Source organism: Elephas maximus, chromosome 11 (assembly GCF_024166365.1).
Source record: "Elephas maximus indicus isolate mEleMax1 chromosome 11, mEleMax1 primary haplotype, whole genome shotgun sequence".
NCBI lineage: Eukaryota > Metazoa > Chordata > Mammalia > Proboscidea > Elephantidae > Elephas > Elephas maximus.
In genome coordinates, this window is record NC_064829.1 from 114,852,396 (window position 1) to 114,866,439 (window position 14,044).

Consider the following 14,044-nt stretch of genomic DNA (forward strand, 5'->3'; position numbering starts at 1 on the left):
GAGCAGAGTGACAGTGACATCTCAGAGTGGTCAGGGCTGTGATCGAGCAGAGTGACTGACATCTCAGAGTGGTCAGGGCTGTGATGGAGTGAGAGGGACAGTGACATCTCATGGTGGTTAGGGCTGTGATGGAGTCAGAGGGATAGTGACATCTGAGTGATCAGGGCTCTGAGGGGGCTCAGGGACAGTGACATCTCAGAGTGGTCAGGGCTGTGATGGGGCAGAGGGATAGTGACATCTGAGTGGTCAGGGCTGTGAGGGGGCACAGGGACAGGGACATCTCAGAGTGGCTAGGGCTCTAATGAATTCAGAATGACAGTGACATCTCAGAGTGATCAGGGCTGTGATGGAGTCAGAGGGACAGTGACATCTCAGAGTGGTCAGGGTTGTGATGGGGCAGAGGGATAGTGACATCTCAGATTAGTCCAGGCTGTGATAGAGCAGAGGGACAGGGACATCTCAGTGTGTTCACGGCTGTGATGGATTCAGAGGGATAGTGACATCTGAGTGGTCAGGGTTGTGATGGGGCAGAGGGACAGGGACATCTCAGAGTGGTCAGGGCTGTGATGGAGCAGAGGAACAGGGCCATCTCAGAGTGTTCAGGGCTGTGATGGATTCAGAGGGACAGTGACATCTCAGAGTGGTCAGGGCTGTGATGGAGTCAGAAGGACAGTGACATCTCAGAGTGGTTAGGGTTGTGATGGGGCAGAGGGATAGTGACATCTGAGTGGTCAGGGCTGTGACGTGGCACAGGGACAGGGACATCTCAGAGTGGCCAGGGCTGTGATGGATTCAAAGGGACAGTGACATCTCAGAGTGATCAGGGCTGTGGTGGAGTTAGAGGGACAGTGACATCTCAGAGTGATCAGGGCTGTGGTGGAGTCAGAGGGACAGTGACATCTCAGAGTGGTCAGGGGTGTGTTGGGGCAGAGGGATAGTGATATCTCAGAGTAGTCAGGGCTGTGATGGGGCCGAGGGATAGTGACATCTGAGTGATCAGGGCTGTGATGGGGCAGAGGGACAGTGACATCTCAGAGTGGTCAGGGCTGTGATTGGGCAAACGGTCAGAGCCATCTAGGCTGTGGTAGAGGAACCTCAATGAGTGTAGAGAGCCCAGAGGAGAGACCTTGCCCAGCCTGAAGGGTTAGGGAGAACTTCCTAGAAGAGGAAATATGTGAGTTGATACCTGAGGGCTAAGGAGTGAACTTAGTGAAAGGGTGGGGTAAAATGTTTCTTCGCAAAGGCCTAGAAGGAAGTGAGAAGATGGTGCTTTGGTGGTCTCTTAAAAGTTCACAGAGAGGAGCCCTGAGAGTTGGGGTGCTGGGGAGAGATGGAGCTGGAGAGGTGAACAGAGACCAACTCAAGGAAGCCTTGAATGTCAGACCAGGGAGTTCAGACTTGATCTTGAGGACAACATGAAGCCATCAAAGGTCCAGGATCTGTGAAGACATGGGCAGATTTGGGTTTTGTGAAAATGATTCTGGCGCTTGTGAAGCAGAAGCTGTGTGTGTGGGAGCATGGGGTTTAGAAGCAGGAAGACTGATGAAGTGGGGGCTGTGATCATCCAACAAGGAGGAAAGGCGTGGAGAGGCACACGGAAGGGGTGACTGCTGTTCTGTGGGTGAGACAAAGGACTTTAAACAGGGAGCGTTGGGACCAGCAGTGCTCTGGGCCTGCTCTCCTGCCTCACTCTTGGCTGTCTCACCTCAGCCCGAGCTCCTTCAGCCCCTTACCCCAGACCACGCATGAAAGGCAGACATCCTCAGACCTGCCCTCACCTCCCCCTAGCCTCCCCACTCACTCCATGCCTAGGGCAGTGTGTGGAGCAGCCTCGGCCTCTCAGCCCAATGGTCCCATTGTTATCTACCGCTCCCCTCTCCAGGGGCCTCTGATTCTTCTCTCTGCTCTGCAGGCTCGAAGTACTGACAGCCTGGATGGCCCAGGGGAGGGCTCAGTGCAGCCCCTGCCCCCGACGGGGGCGCCCAGTGTGAAGGGAAAGCCCGGGAAGAGGTGAGGGACGAGGGAGAGGCTGAGCTTAGGAGGGAGGCCAAGCTCAGGAGCCCTTGGTGACTTTTTACCTGTCCTCTAGGCTCTCAGCTCCTCGAGGTCCCTTCCCCCGGCTGGCTGACTGTGCCCATTTCCACTATGAGAATGTTGACTTTGGCCACATTCAGGTATGGGGACTTTGCACCGAGGTGGGAAGGTGAAAGCAATATCAGCTGTTGCACCCCTGAAACCTGTCCCTGGGACTGGCTGCTGCACCCATCTGAGTGGTCAGTGGCAGGGTTGGAGGGGCCGGGGTGGAAGGAAAGAACTGCTCACACACTCATTCCTTTGTTCCCTTATTCATTCAGCAGCACCTTCTACTGGGTGTCTGTTCCCTGACTGAGACATCACAGGCCCTGCCTTTGACGAGGTCCCAGTGGGGGGGGCACACCCACCCCAGGTAGGGCCAGCTTGGACTGGTCAGGACCTGGACAAAAGTGTGGCCAGCCTCTGCTTTCCTCTGCAGCTCCTGCTGTCTCCAGAACGCGAAGGGCCTGGCCTCGCTGGAGAGAACGAGCTGGTGTTCGGGGTGCAGGTAACCTGCCAGGTGAGGCCACCTCTGCCTCTCATCTAGGCCGAGCGGCTGATCACCGTGGTCATCAGTTCAGTGTAGTAGGACCTTTGGGCCCCTCTGTCTCTCCCTCCCTACCACAGGGCCGTTCCTGGCCGGTGCTGCGCAGTTATGACGACTTCCGCTCTCTGGATGCCCACCTCCACCGGTGCATATTTGACCGGAGATTTTCCTGCCTCCCAGAGCTTCCCCCACCTCCGGAGGGTGCCAGGGCCGCCCAGGTAGCCTGCCTCAGCCTTGGCTTTGTCCTCGTGAGCAGCGCGTGAAACCGCCAGGACAGGGGGGTAGATAAGGATTTAAGCACTGGCATATCCCTCACCCCACCAGTCAGAACCAAGAGCCCTTGACCTGCAGCAGAGCTCTCAAGGTGTACTTTTAGGGCCACAGGGCAGTCCAGGGGTTTCAAGGGAGGGGCAGGAGCTTGGGAGAGCGTATTTCCCGACTGATCAGCCAGGATTTCAGCATCTAGCAGCTGGGCAGCACGGAGTATCCAGGCTGGATTTCATCCCTGCCCAGAGGCGAGTGGGCATGTGGAGGGCAGGGCAGATGAGTGGGTGTGTTGAGGGCCTGTGGCTGGGAGCCCATCCTGCCACTCTGCCCCCAGGTGCTGGTGCCGCTGTTGCTGCAGTACCTGGAGACCCTGTCAGGACTGGTGGACAGCAACCTCAATTGTGGGCCTGTGCTCACCTGGATGGAGGTGAGCCCCAACAGAGGGGCTTGGTGTTGGGAGTCAGTGGTGGGTGGCTGAGGGGCGGTAGCCAGCCTGGGAGTGTGTGTGGGCACAGGAAGGAAAGGAGCCAGCGTGGAGGAGGCATTGGTATTTTCGTGTCTGTGTGGGTGCGTGCCTGGTAGAGATGAGAGAGGCCATGTGTGCCTGCGTGCGTGTGTGTGTGTGTGTGTGCGTGTATGTGAACAGGTGGTGAGGATTTAAAGGTATATCAGTTAGAAACGGCTTTGGCTGTAACTCACAGAATTCCTGGCTGATAGTGACATAAACTGGAGGGTTTTGAGGTAGCAAACGTGCAGGTCTGCCTTGGAGGCTGAGGATGAGGGGGCGTGTGTGGAGGATTGGGGCCAGGGGCATCCTGGGACTTATGCAGGGAAAGAAGAAGGTTTGTTTTGGAGAGGACAGGCATTGAGAGGTTGGACCAATAGCTCTGAGTGCCAGGGGCTCTGAGGTGGGGGGCAGGCAGGGACCTCCACTGGGCGTGGAGGAACCTTCCTGGCCTTTGTTCTCACCTCCTTCGGCCTCTGCCTGCCACATGCCCTCTCGCTCTCAGCTGGACAATCATGGCCGGCGACTGCTCCTCAGTGAGGAAGCCTCCCTCAACATCCCTGCGGTGGCTGCCGCCCACGTGGTCAAGCGGTACACAGCCCAGGCGCCAGATGAGCTGTCCTTCGAGGTGAGGCTGTGCGGAGCAGGCTCTGGCTGGGCTCCCCACTTCCCCTGCTCCCTCTGACCCCCTGCTTCTCCCACCTGCTCACCTCCAGGTGGGAGACATTGTCTCAGTGATTGACATGCCACCTACTGAGGATCGGAGCTGGTGGCGGGGCAAGCGTGGCTTCCAGGTGGGCGTGACTTGGGTTGCATAGTGGGCTGGGGTACTCTGCAAGTGGGGGCAGCCTAGCCAGCAACCCTAAACCCCCCTCAGGTCGGTTTCTTCCCCAGTGAGTGTGTGGAACTGTTCACGGAGAGACCAGGTCCTGGGCTAAAAGCGGGTAAGTGCCATGGCCGAGGGGAGGGCCCTCTGTGTCCTCCGCCTACTGCCCAGCTTTCCCACCCTCTGCTAACCCACAGATGCTGACGGCCCCCCATGTGGCATCCCAGTTCCCCAGAGTGTCTCCTCTCTGACCTCAGGTACGGAAGCAAGGGCCACATCCCCGTCCCCCTGCCCCACCGGGCCTGTGGCTGCACTGACCCTGTGTGGCCGGCCTTTGCCCCCACAGCTGTGCCCCGGCCGCGTGGGAAACTGGCCGGCCTCCTCCGAACCTTCATGCGCTCCCGCCCTTCACGACAACGGCTGCGGCAGCGGGGGATCCTGCGGCAGAGGGTGTTCGGCTGTGACCTGGGAGAGCACCTCAGCAACTCAGGCCAGGATGGTGAGCCCTGGGCTGAACCGCCCACCCACCCCTCCCACCCAGGGTCTGGCCGCCCGGCCTGAGCCCGCTGTTATTTCCCAGTGCCCCAGGTGCTGCGCTGCTGCTCTGAGTTCATTGAAGCCCATGGCGTGGTGGATGGAATCTATCGGCTCTCAGGCGTGTCCTCCAACATCCAGAGGCTGCGGTGAGCCCGCCACCAGCTCTGCCCCTCCGCAGACACTGGCTGGGCGCCATCCTTGTTCTCGGCCCCATGCTATGTGCTGGGGACACAGAGTTACCAGGAGGTGGGATGGCAGAGAGCAAGGGTAGACCAAGACTGAGGTCAGGGAGGGCTTCCTGGAGGAGATGACATCCCAGCTGAGACCTGAAGGGTGAGAGTATAAGCATTCGAGGCAGAGAGATCAGCCTTCACTGAGCACCCGCCATGTAGCAAGCACTGTTCTGGGCACTGCAGTGAATGAGATAACCAGAAATCCCTGCCCTTATGGGGGTCCCAGGCTAGGGGGAGATACAAACGGATGTGATGAGAGTCTAGAAGGTAACAGTGCTGTGGAGAAGAAGTGGGCTGGGGTACGGAGGGTAATATAATAAGTCAGGAGGGAGGACTGCAGTCTTAAACAGGTGGGCAGAGAAGGCTTCACGGGAGACCTCTGGCGTGAGCCGTGTGGACAGCCTGGAACGGTGCTCACGGTGGAGGGGGCAGCCGGTGCAGGAGGGCAGGCGGCAGATGTGCAGGGCCTTTTTGCTGACTCTTAGTTTTAAAGCCCTGGTGGCGCAGTGGTGAAGAGCTCAGCTGCTAACCAAAAAGGTCAGCAGTTCAAATCCACCAGCTGCTCCTTGGAAACCCTACGGGGCAGTTCTGCTCTGTCCTGTAGGGTCGCTATGAGTTGGAATCCCCTCAACGGCAGTGGGTTTTTTGGTTTGGGTTAGTATTTCGGCGTTTACTGAGTGGGGGGAACCTGAGGTAAAGAGGAGCAGCATATGTAACGGTCTAGAGTTGGAAAGGAATGAGGCAAGAGCAAGGGGCTGACAGGAGGCCGTGAGGTGGGAGTGTGAAGCCCGGGACCTAGTGAGAGACAAGGTCAAGAGGTCACCTGGGCAGGAGCTTTACCTCTGAGTAGTGGGCACCACCACAGAGTTGTGAACAGGACGTGCTGTGATTCTGTCAGAGTTCTCCAGCCATTTCCTGAAGCCAGGAGAATGGCACAGTGTCGTGGTAGGAATGTGGTCACGCTCTGGATTCAGACACCCTTGGGAGGTTACAGGCAGGGGCGTCTCCCACCTGAGCCTCAGTGCCCTCTTCCAAAATGGAGCACCCTCATCTGTGCCACACAGGCTTGCTGGGAGGCTCAGTAAGTTTCTGCCTCTGCAGAGCCTAGCACAGAGCCTGGGGAGGAGGGCTGCATCCATCTGTGGGTGCTTGCAGGCAGGAGGGGGCAAGCAGGAACATGACCAGGTAGGTCAGCTCTGACCCGGATCTTCCCCTCCTTGGCCTGGTGGCTGCAGGCATGAGTTTGACAGCGAGAGGATCCCTGAACTGTCTGGCCCTGCCTTCCTGCAGGACATCCACAGCGTGTCCTCCCTCTGCAAGCTCTACTTCCGAGAGCTGCCGAACCCCCTGCTCACCTACCAGCTCTATGGGAAGTTCAGTGTGAGTAAGGGAGCCGAGCAGAGTGGGAGGGCTGCGGGAGGGCCAGGCCCAGCCCCCAGCATGGCTGTCCACAACCTCAGGAGGCCATGTCCGTGCCTGGGGAGGAGGAACGCATGGTACGGGTCCACGACGTCATCCAGCAGCTGCCCCCGCCACACTACAGGTAGACCAGGAGAAGTGGGGAGGACTGGGGGGTCCCAAGGGAGCTGAGACTCAGGTGTCCTCCTCCCTCCGATCCCACTCCCAGGACCTTGGAATACCTGCTGAGACACTTGGCCCGCATGGCGAGACACAGCGCCAACACCAGCATGCACGCCCGCAACCTGGCCATCGTCTGGGCTCCCAACCTGTTGCGGTAAGCTGGCACCTGGCCAGCTCCCCCAAGCTCCATCCCACGCAGAAGGCCTCAGATCGCCTCCCACCCAGGAACTCACTCAGCTTTCGTTCTCTTGTCCATTCGTTCAACATATTTATCCAGTATCACCCGTGTGCCAGACTGTGTTCTGAGCACCAGGGACTCAGAAGTGAGCAAGACCCTACCCTCCTGAGATCACGTTATCATGGGAGAGATGGACAGCAAACCACCAACAATAACAAAACAGAGAAATGTCTAAAAGCGATGAGCATCAAGGACAAATCTGTCTATGCAGGGAGGGGACTCAGGGTCGGGACAATTTGAAATGTTCAGATAGAGAGTGCCACTGAGAGAGAGACACAGGGAAGGCGTCACTGAGAAGCCTTTCTATGGCCAGCAGAGAGCAAGCCCGAGAGGATTTGATGGTGTCCAGACAGGCACGATTTCTGTCCCCAAAGAGCTCACATTCTTTGGGGAAGGGACCATAGGTAAATAAGTAAGGTAGATGGTATGTCAGAGGGTAGGCATAAGGACTATGGAGAAAAATGAGCAGAGAGGAGAGAACTGGAGTACAGAGAAGGAGGTCAACAACTTTAAACGAAGTGGGTGGGGAAGGCCCCCCTAAGAGGTGACATTTGAGTCAAGACTCAAAGGAAGTGAGGACCATGTGGACATCCAGGGAGGAGCACACCAGGCAGCAGGAGCAGGCAGTGTGGCAGGCTCTGAGTAGGGGTTGATGGGAGGAGATGCTGAGGTTAGAGACGTGATGGGACAACCAGGTGGAGGGGTAGAGCCAGAGGTGAGCTCAGCCAAGAGGGTCCTGGTCTGACTCAGGTGTTCCCGGGCTCCCTCTGGCTATAGGGGCAGGAGTGAAACCAGAGACACCTGGGAGGAGCCTGCTGTGACGGGTCAGACTGGAGAGGATGGCAGCTGGGCCAGAGTGGGGCAGAGAGGGGGAGAAGAGTTAGATATGGACAGGCGTTGCTAACAGATTGCATGTGGGTGTGAGGACAGACCCCAAGGTGTTTGGCCTGAGCCGCTAGAAAGTCTGGTTGACTGAGATAGGGAAGATAGAGAGGGAGCAGGTTTTGGCGAAGGTGGAGCTCCAAGTTCTAGACGTGATCAGTCTGAGAACTGGACAGTCATTGCTCCCACTGGCTCCCCGCCTTGCTTAGCTGGAACCCAGCAGCTCAGGGCACCTGACTTCTCTCCCCTCTCACCCACCCAGGTCCATGGAGCTGGAGTCAGTGGGACTGGGGGGCGCTGCAGCCTTCCGGGAGGTTCGGGTGCAGTCGGTGGTGGTGGAGTTCCTGCTCACCCATGTGGACGTCCTGTTCAGCGACACCTTCGCGTCTGCTGGCCTCGACCCTGCAGGTATGCCCCACCCCACCCCGACGTCTGACCACTGCCCTTCCTTGTCAGGACCAGTGGGTGGGCACGTGGGCCCAGCCCTGTCCCTACACCTATGAAGCTGGGCTTCCTTCCCAGCCTCCTTCTCATTTCAGCTCCTCTGCTCAGGATCCCCACTTCTTGGCCCTGACGCTGCTCTTCCTTCACCCCTTGTAGCTCCTAGGGGCGCTCAGGGCCATGGGTCCACCTGGGAGGAAGTGGGAGGTCCCCAGACTTGGCCCCACCCCGGCCCCTCCCAGACTCCCTGCCCTGCCCTGGACCCCAGCCCAGTCAGGAGTCAGCACAGCCATCGGAGGGCCCTCTGGCCTGAGGTAACTGAAGCCAGAGCCACTGCCCTCGCTGGCTGCTGGGAGCTGCCTCCTCATCAGCTCGTTCTGCCTCACTCCTCCTCACCTGCCTGCTGCCCACCCATTCCCGCCTGATCGGCCCTGGTCCCCTGCCTTGCCAGCCCGGGTGGGCACGCTATGGGGCCGGGGCTTGGGCTGTAGCGCTTGGCTTTGCCTGTGGCCTCGGGTGACCCCAGGGCTGACTGCCACCCCCTTTCCACACTCCCCAGGCCGCTGCCTCCTCCCCAGACCCAAGTCTCTCGCAGGCAGCAGCCCCTCCACTCGCCTTCTGACACTGGAAGAGGCACAGGCCCGCACACAGGGCCGGCTGAGGACACCCACCGATCCCACAGCCCCCAAGGCCCCAGCCTCACCTGTGGACAGGTGAGTGGATGCTGGAGGAGGGCGGAGGGCAGGCCTGGAGGCCCAGTTTCCTCACCCTGCCCCCTGTGTCTCACCCAAATGCCAGGAGGAAAAGGGAGCGTGGAGAGAAACAGCGGAAGCCTGGGGTCAGCAGCTGGAAGACCTTCTTTGCACTGGGCCGGGGCCCTGGCGTCCCCCGAATGAAGCCTCTGCCCTGGCTGGGGAGCTCCCGTGCCCCACCGCAGCCTGCAGGTCAGAGGCCGGCAGTCAGCGTGCGGGGAGGCGGTGTGTAGAGTGCCTCCGTGACTCCTGCCTCTCCTTGCAGGCAGTCGAACTGACACAGTCACACTGAGATCTGCCAAGAGCGAGGAGTCTCTGTCATCGCAGGCCAGCGGGGCTGGTGAGCACAGGCGGGCCATACCGATGCCCAAGTGGAGCTGGGTGGGGCTGGGCCCCCAGATTGGCCTCCAAATGCTGGACTTCAAATACGGAGTCTTGGGACATTAAAACTTTTAATCTAGACATCAGGCACAATGGGCTGGATAAAGCATCACTCTTGGTTCGTGACTCATTGTAATCATTGGTCCGTGCAGGGCCCTTTGAAACAGTCTATTTATTCATTCCTTTTTAAAAGAAATTGAAATACTACAGTGAGCGCCCTTGGGCCCAGCGGCCAACGCCGGAACTAGAAGGGCCCCCGTACTTCACCTGGGAGCACCTCCCCTCCCCAGCCCTTTCTTCCCACCAGCCGCATCCTCTAAATCTGATGGCCACCACCCCCTTGCTTTTCAGGTTCTGTCACGTACAGCTGTACACCTGAAAAACACACTGTTCAGGTCTAGTCATTCTGGAAACGCTGTATAAGTGTCGGGAGAAGAGGGCACCTGCTGTATGTGGCAGCTGTACACCTGAAAAACACACTGTTCAGGTCTAGTCATTCTGGAAACGCTGTATAAGTGTCGGGAGAAGAGGGCACCTGCTGTATGTGGCAGCTGTACACCTGAAAAACACACTGTTCAGGTCTAGTCATTCTGGAAACGCTGTATAAGTGTCGGGAGAAGAGGGCACCTGCTGTATGTGGCAGCTGTACACCTGAAAAACACAGTTGAGGTCTAGTCATTCTGGAAACGCTGTATAAGTGTCGGGAGAAGAGGGCACCTGCTGTATGTGGCAGCTGACTTTTTAACCTACTGCGCTATAAACCACCACCCACGCTGCCCGTTGTGGCTCAGCTCCTCCCTCCCCACTGCTCTCTAGTACTCCCTGTGTGGCTGTGCTTCACATCCTACCTCCGATGGACCTGGGGGCTCTTCTGAGCAGCCCTGCCATGCCCGCCCCCTGTGCGGTTGCTCTGTCAGGGGCCCAGGAGTGGAGGTGTTTTCCCGTGGGACGTGCCTGGGTCAGCCATCCCAGACAGGGTCCGATTGCTTTCCAGAAGTGGTTGTCTCAGTCTGGACTCCTGGCAGCTGTGGGGGAGAGCCTGTTGGCCCCACGCTCACAGCCCATGGGGTTGTCAGACTTAATTCTTGCCTTTGGGTCTGGAATGGCTTTGCCGCTCAAGTCTCTCTTTACCTGTGAGCCTGGACAGTGCTTCCTAGATTCACACCCTCTGCCCTCTCCAGGGAAGTGCTTTTTCATGCCGTTCCCCAACTTCCTATGGGTTGTGTGCTGTATTCCCACTGACATATGCGTATGTAAAGTTCTGACCCTGACACCCCCACCTTGCACCCCTCCAGGCCTCCAGAGGCTGCACAGGCTGCGACGACCCCACTCCAGCAGTGACACTTTCCCAGTGGGCCCAGCGCCCGCCGGCTCCTGCGAGAGCCTGTCCTCCTCGTCCTCCTCCTCCTCCTCCTCGGGGTCCTCCTCCTCGTCCTCGGAGTCCTCAGCAGCTGGGCTGGGGGCACCCTCCAGGTCCCCCTCACACCGCACCTCAGCCTGGCTAGACGACGGTGATGAGCTGGACTTCAGTCCTCCCCGCTGTCTGGAGGGGCTCCGGGGGCTTGACTTTGACCCCCTTACCTTTCGCTGTAGCAGCCCCACCCCAGGGGACCCAGCACCACCAGCCAGCCCTGCACCCCCGGCCCCTGCCTCTGCCTTCCCGCCCAGGCCGACCCCCAAGGCCCTCTCACCCCGTGGGCCCGCCAGCCCGGCCTCACCCACCGCCCTGGACATCTCGGAGCCCCTGGCCGTGTCAGTGCCCCCCGCCGTGCTGGAGCTGTTGGGGGGTGGGGGCACGCCTGCCTCCATCACCCCCTCACCGCCCCTGCCTCCAGCTCTCAGCCCTGGCCCGGGGCTGCGTCCTCGTCTCATCCCCATGCTGCTGCATGGAGCAGAGAGCCAGCTGAGCGGCACCTGCCAGCGGGAGATCCGCAGCAAGCTGGCACTTGTTAGTCCCCGGGGGCCCCCGGCCCAGCACGGTAAGTCTCACCAGGCCCACCGCCATCTTCAGTCCCCGAGTGCACCCAGGACCTAACTGACCCCCTTCCATTACTCTCTTTGTAGGTCCTGATATGGATTCTCCACTGCTGCCCCCACCCCTGTCCCTGTTGCGCCCGGGTGGGGCCCCACCCCCACCCCCCAAGAACCCAGCGCGCCTCATGGCCCTGGCCCTGGCTGAGCGGGCTCAGCAGGTGGCCCAGAAACAGAGCCAACAGGAGCATGGGGGCACTCCCCCTGCCCCCCACTCCCCTTTCCGTCGCTCGCTGTCTCTGGAGGTGGGCGGGGAGCCCCCAGGGACCTCAGGGAGTGGGCTACCCCCCAACCCCCTAGCTCACCTTGGGGCCTGGGCCCCAGGACCCCCACCCTACCTGCCAAGGCAACAAAGTGATGGGAGCCTGGTGAGGAGCCAGCGGCCCACAGGGACCTCAAGAAGGGGGCCCAGAGGCCGTGCCCAGGTCAGTGCCCAGCTCAGAGTGGATGGGGGGCGCAGGGACATGCCAGGGACTGCAGCCCAGTCACCACGTTCTGTCTCCTCGCAGGTTCCTACCCCCAGCTTCTTCTCCCCAGCCCCCCGGGAGTGCCTGCCACCCTTTCTCAGGGTCCCCAAGCCAGGCTTGTACCCGCTGGGCCCACCATCCTTCCAGCCCAGCTCCCCAGCCCCTGTCTGGAGAAGCGCCTTGGGGCCCCCTGCACCACTTGACAGGGGAGAGAACCTGTACTATGAGATCGGGAGTGGTGAGGGGTCCCCCTACTCCGGCCCCACTCGGTCCTGGAGCCCACTCCGCTCCATGCCCCCCGACAGGCTCAATGCCTCATATGGCATGCTTAGCCAATCGCCACCACTTCACAGGTCCCCCGACTTTCTGCTCAGTTACCCACCACCTTCCTCATGCTTCCCCCCTGACCACCTTGGCTACTCAGCCCCTCAGCACCCTGCCCGGCGCCTCACTAGGCCTGAGCCCCTTTATGTCAACCTAGCCCTAGGGCCCAGGGGGCCCTCACCCACCTCCTCCTGCTCTTCCTCCCCTCCTGCCCACCCCCGAAGCCGCTCCGATCCTGGGCCCCCAGCTCCCCGCCTCCCCCAGAAACAGCGGGCACCCTGGTGCCCCCGCACACCTCACAGGGTACCTGGGCCCTGGGTCCCACCTGAACCTCTCCTGCTCTACAGAGCAGCCCCACCGGCCTATGGGAGGGGGGGTGTGCACCACCGAGGGTCTTTGTATAGGAACGGGGCTCAAGGAGGGGAGGGGGCTGGTCCCCCACCCCCCTACCCCACCCCCAGCTGGTCTCTCCACTCTGAGGGCCAGACCCAAAGCTACTGCTGAGCCAGAGCTGGGAGGGACCTTCCTCCCTTCCCTTCCCCCTCACTGGATCTTGGCCCAACCCCATCCCATGTTTTGTCCTTTCTTGAGCTCCTGCTCCCTACCCCAGATTTATACCTTTGACACTTGCCTCTGATGTGGGTCCCTAGCCTGTAACCATAGCTTCCCTAGCCTAGGCTGAAGGGCACGCCTGTCCCTGCATCCTCCACCTGGGGGCCCTGCACAAATCTGAGGGTGCGCTGGGCCAACACCCTGCCCTCCCTCTCCCCCCAGGAGCCCCAGTGTTCCTGCCCTGTGCACAGCGGGCTTGGGGGGCAACTCCTGCCCATCCCCCCACCATTCCACTAAACCACCTGACAAAATTAATAAAAATGGTGAAGATGTGGCCGCTGGTGTCATGCTAGGACCAGGCTCAGTGAATGAAGAGGCAGAGGGTTGTTTTATCCCTTTATTGCCTTCGGGGCAGGCCTGAGTTGGGAGTCACCGCCGGCGGCTCTGACAGGCAGCATCTGCAGAGACGGGGCCACCAGTGCCCTATGAAGCTGGATCAGAAGTGGGGCTCAGGCCAGACCTGAGGGCCGGAATCCACCTTGCAGCCCTGCTATGATCTCCTCCAGAAGATCCATTCTGCAGGGCGGGAGAGGGGGGTGGGTAGACCCAGGGTTACCTCAGGGATGAGGGAGGGCTCCAGGGTCCCCCGCCGAGGGCTCCATTTCTCACTTCTGCAAGCTGGAGAAGAAGCCTCCTCTGAGCAGCTCGGTGCTGGGTGCCTGCAGGAGAAAAAGCCTGGAGCTGCCACCCAGTGGCCAGGGGCCTCAGGGTGGGGGGTGGAGCGGGGGATGGACTCAGGGTCCCCTGCTTCACCTGCCATCATGTCCTTTCCTGTCAGCAGCCTCCCAGGGTGTAGGAAGCCCCCCTGTCGGTCAGCAGGTGGGGAGGGGGGAGAGCTCACAGGGCTGGGGGTCCAGCAGGGCAGCCCTGTGTGTGTGCAGGGCTGGATCTTGGCTAAGGACTTCTCTCAAGCTGCTCCGTGGAGCCTTGAGCCCCCAGCAGGGAGGCTAAAACCTGAATGCTGGAGTACAGGGAGGGGCACTGGGGGAGAAGGGTCAGTCAGGGATCACAGATAAAGGAACAGGCAGGCATCCCTGGGGGGTCACGGGTCAAAAGAGGCAGCCAGGGAACTTGGGGTTGGTAAGCATTGAGGGGCAGGTCACAGGTTAGTGAAGGGACAGTCACAGCAGGACTCTGGGGGCATGCGTACCACTGAGCTGGGCTCCAGGCGGCAGTGCGGGCTGGCCCTGCCTGTGGTGTCCTGAGATGGCAGCTGGCGGCCAGGGCTGGGGCTGCTGCCCGGAGCCAACTTGCTGCTCGAGTCCCAAGCTGTGCCCCTCTGGATCCTGCTGTGGCCTAAGGCCTCAGGAACCGCTGGGGCCTGTGGAGAATGATGGCAGAGAGCTG

The 14,044-nt window shown here is 60.2% G+C and overlaps 1 protein-coding gene across 1 annotated transcript; it reads left to right on the top strand.

The window, feature by feature from the left end:
* Nucleotides 1–1,330: 1,330 nt before the first annotated feature.
* Nucleotides 1,331–12,965, top strand: ARHGAP33 (Rho GTPase activating protein 33). The gene is made up of 23 exons (XM_049902478.1): nt 1,331–1,344; nt 1,549–1,621; nt 1,913–2,010; nt 2,090–2,174; nt 2,513–2,593; nt 2,701–2,838; nt 3,222–3,314; nt 3,898–4,020; nt 4,109–4,186; nt 4,270–4,336; nt 4,416–4,475; nt 4,565–4,717; nt 4,799–4,901; nt 6,224–6,368; nt 6,449–6,531; nt 6,616–6,723; nt 7,952–8,097; nt 8,690–8,843; nt 8,929–9,074; nt 9,148–9,222; nt 10,559–11,242; nt 11,328–11,719; nt 11,804–12,965. Exons 1-23 carry the CDS (start codon nt 1,331–1,333, stop codon nt 12,587–12,589), a joined length of 3,885 nt encoding a protein of 1,294 aa, XP_049758435.1. The 3' UTR covers nt 12,590–12,965.
* Nucleotides 12,966–14,044: the final 1,079 nt, after the last annotated feature.

Excerpts from the sequence above, each read along its gene's own strand:
- ARHGAP33 (XM_049902478.1), top strand. Across the intron at positions 6,724-7,951 it reads TGGGCTCCCAACCTGTTGCG|GTCCATGGAGCTGGAGTCAG; the intron begins GTAAGCTGGCAC and ends TCACCCACCCAG. Across the intron at positions 11,243-11,327 it reads GGGGCCCCCGGCCCAGCACG|GTCCTGATATGGATTCTCCA; the intron begins GTAAGTCTCACC and ends CTCTCTTTGTAG.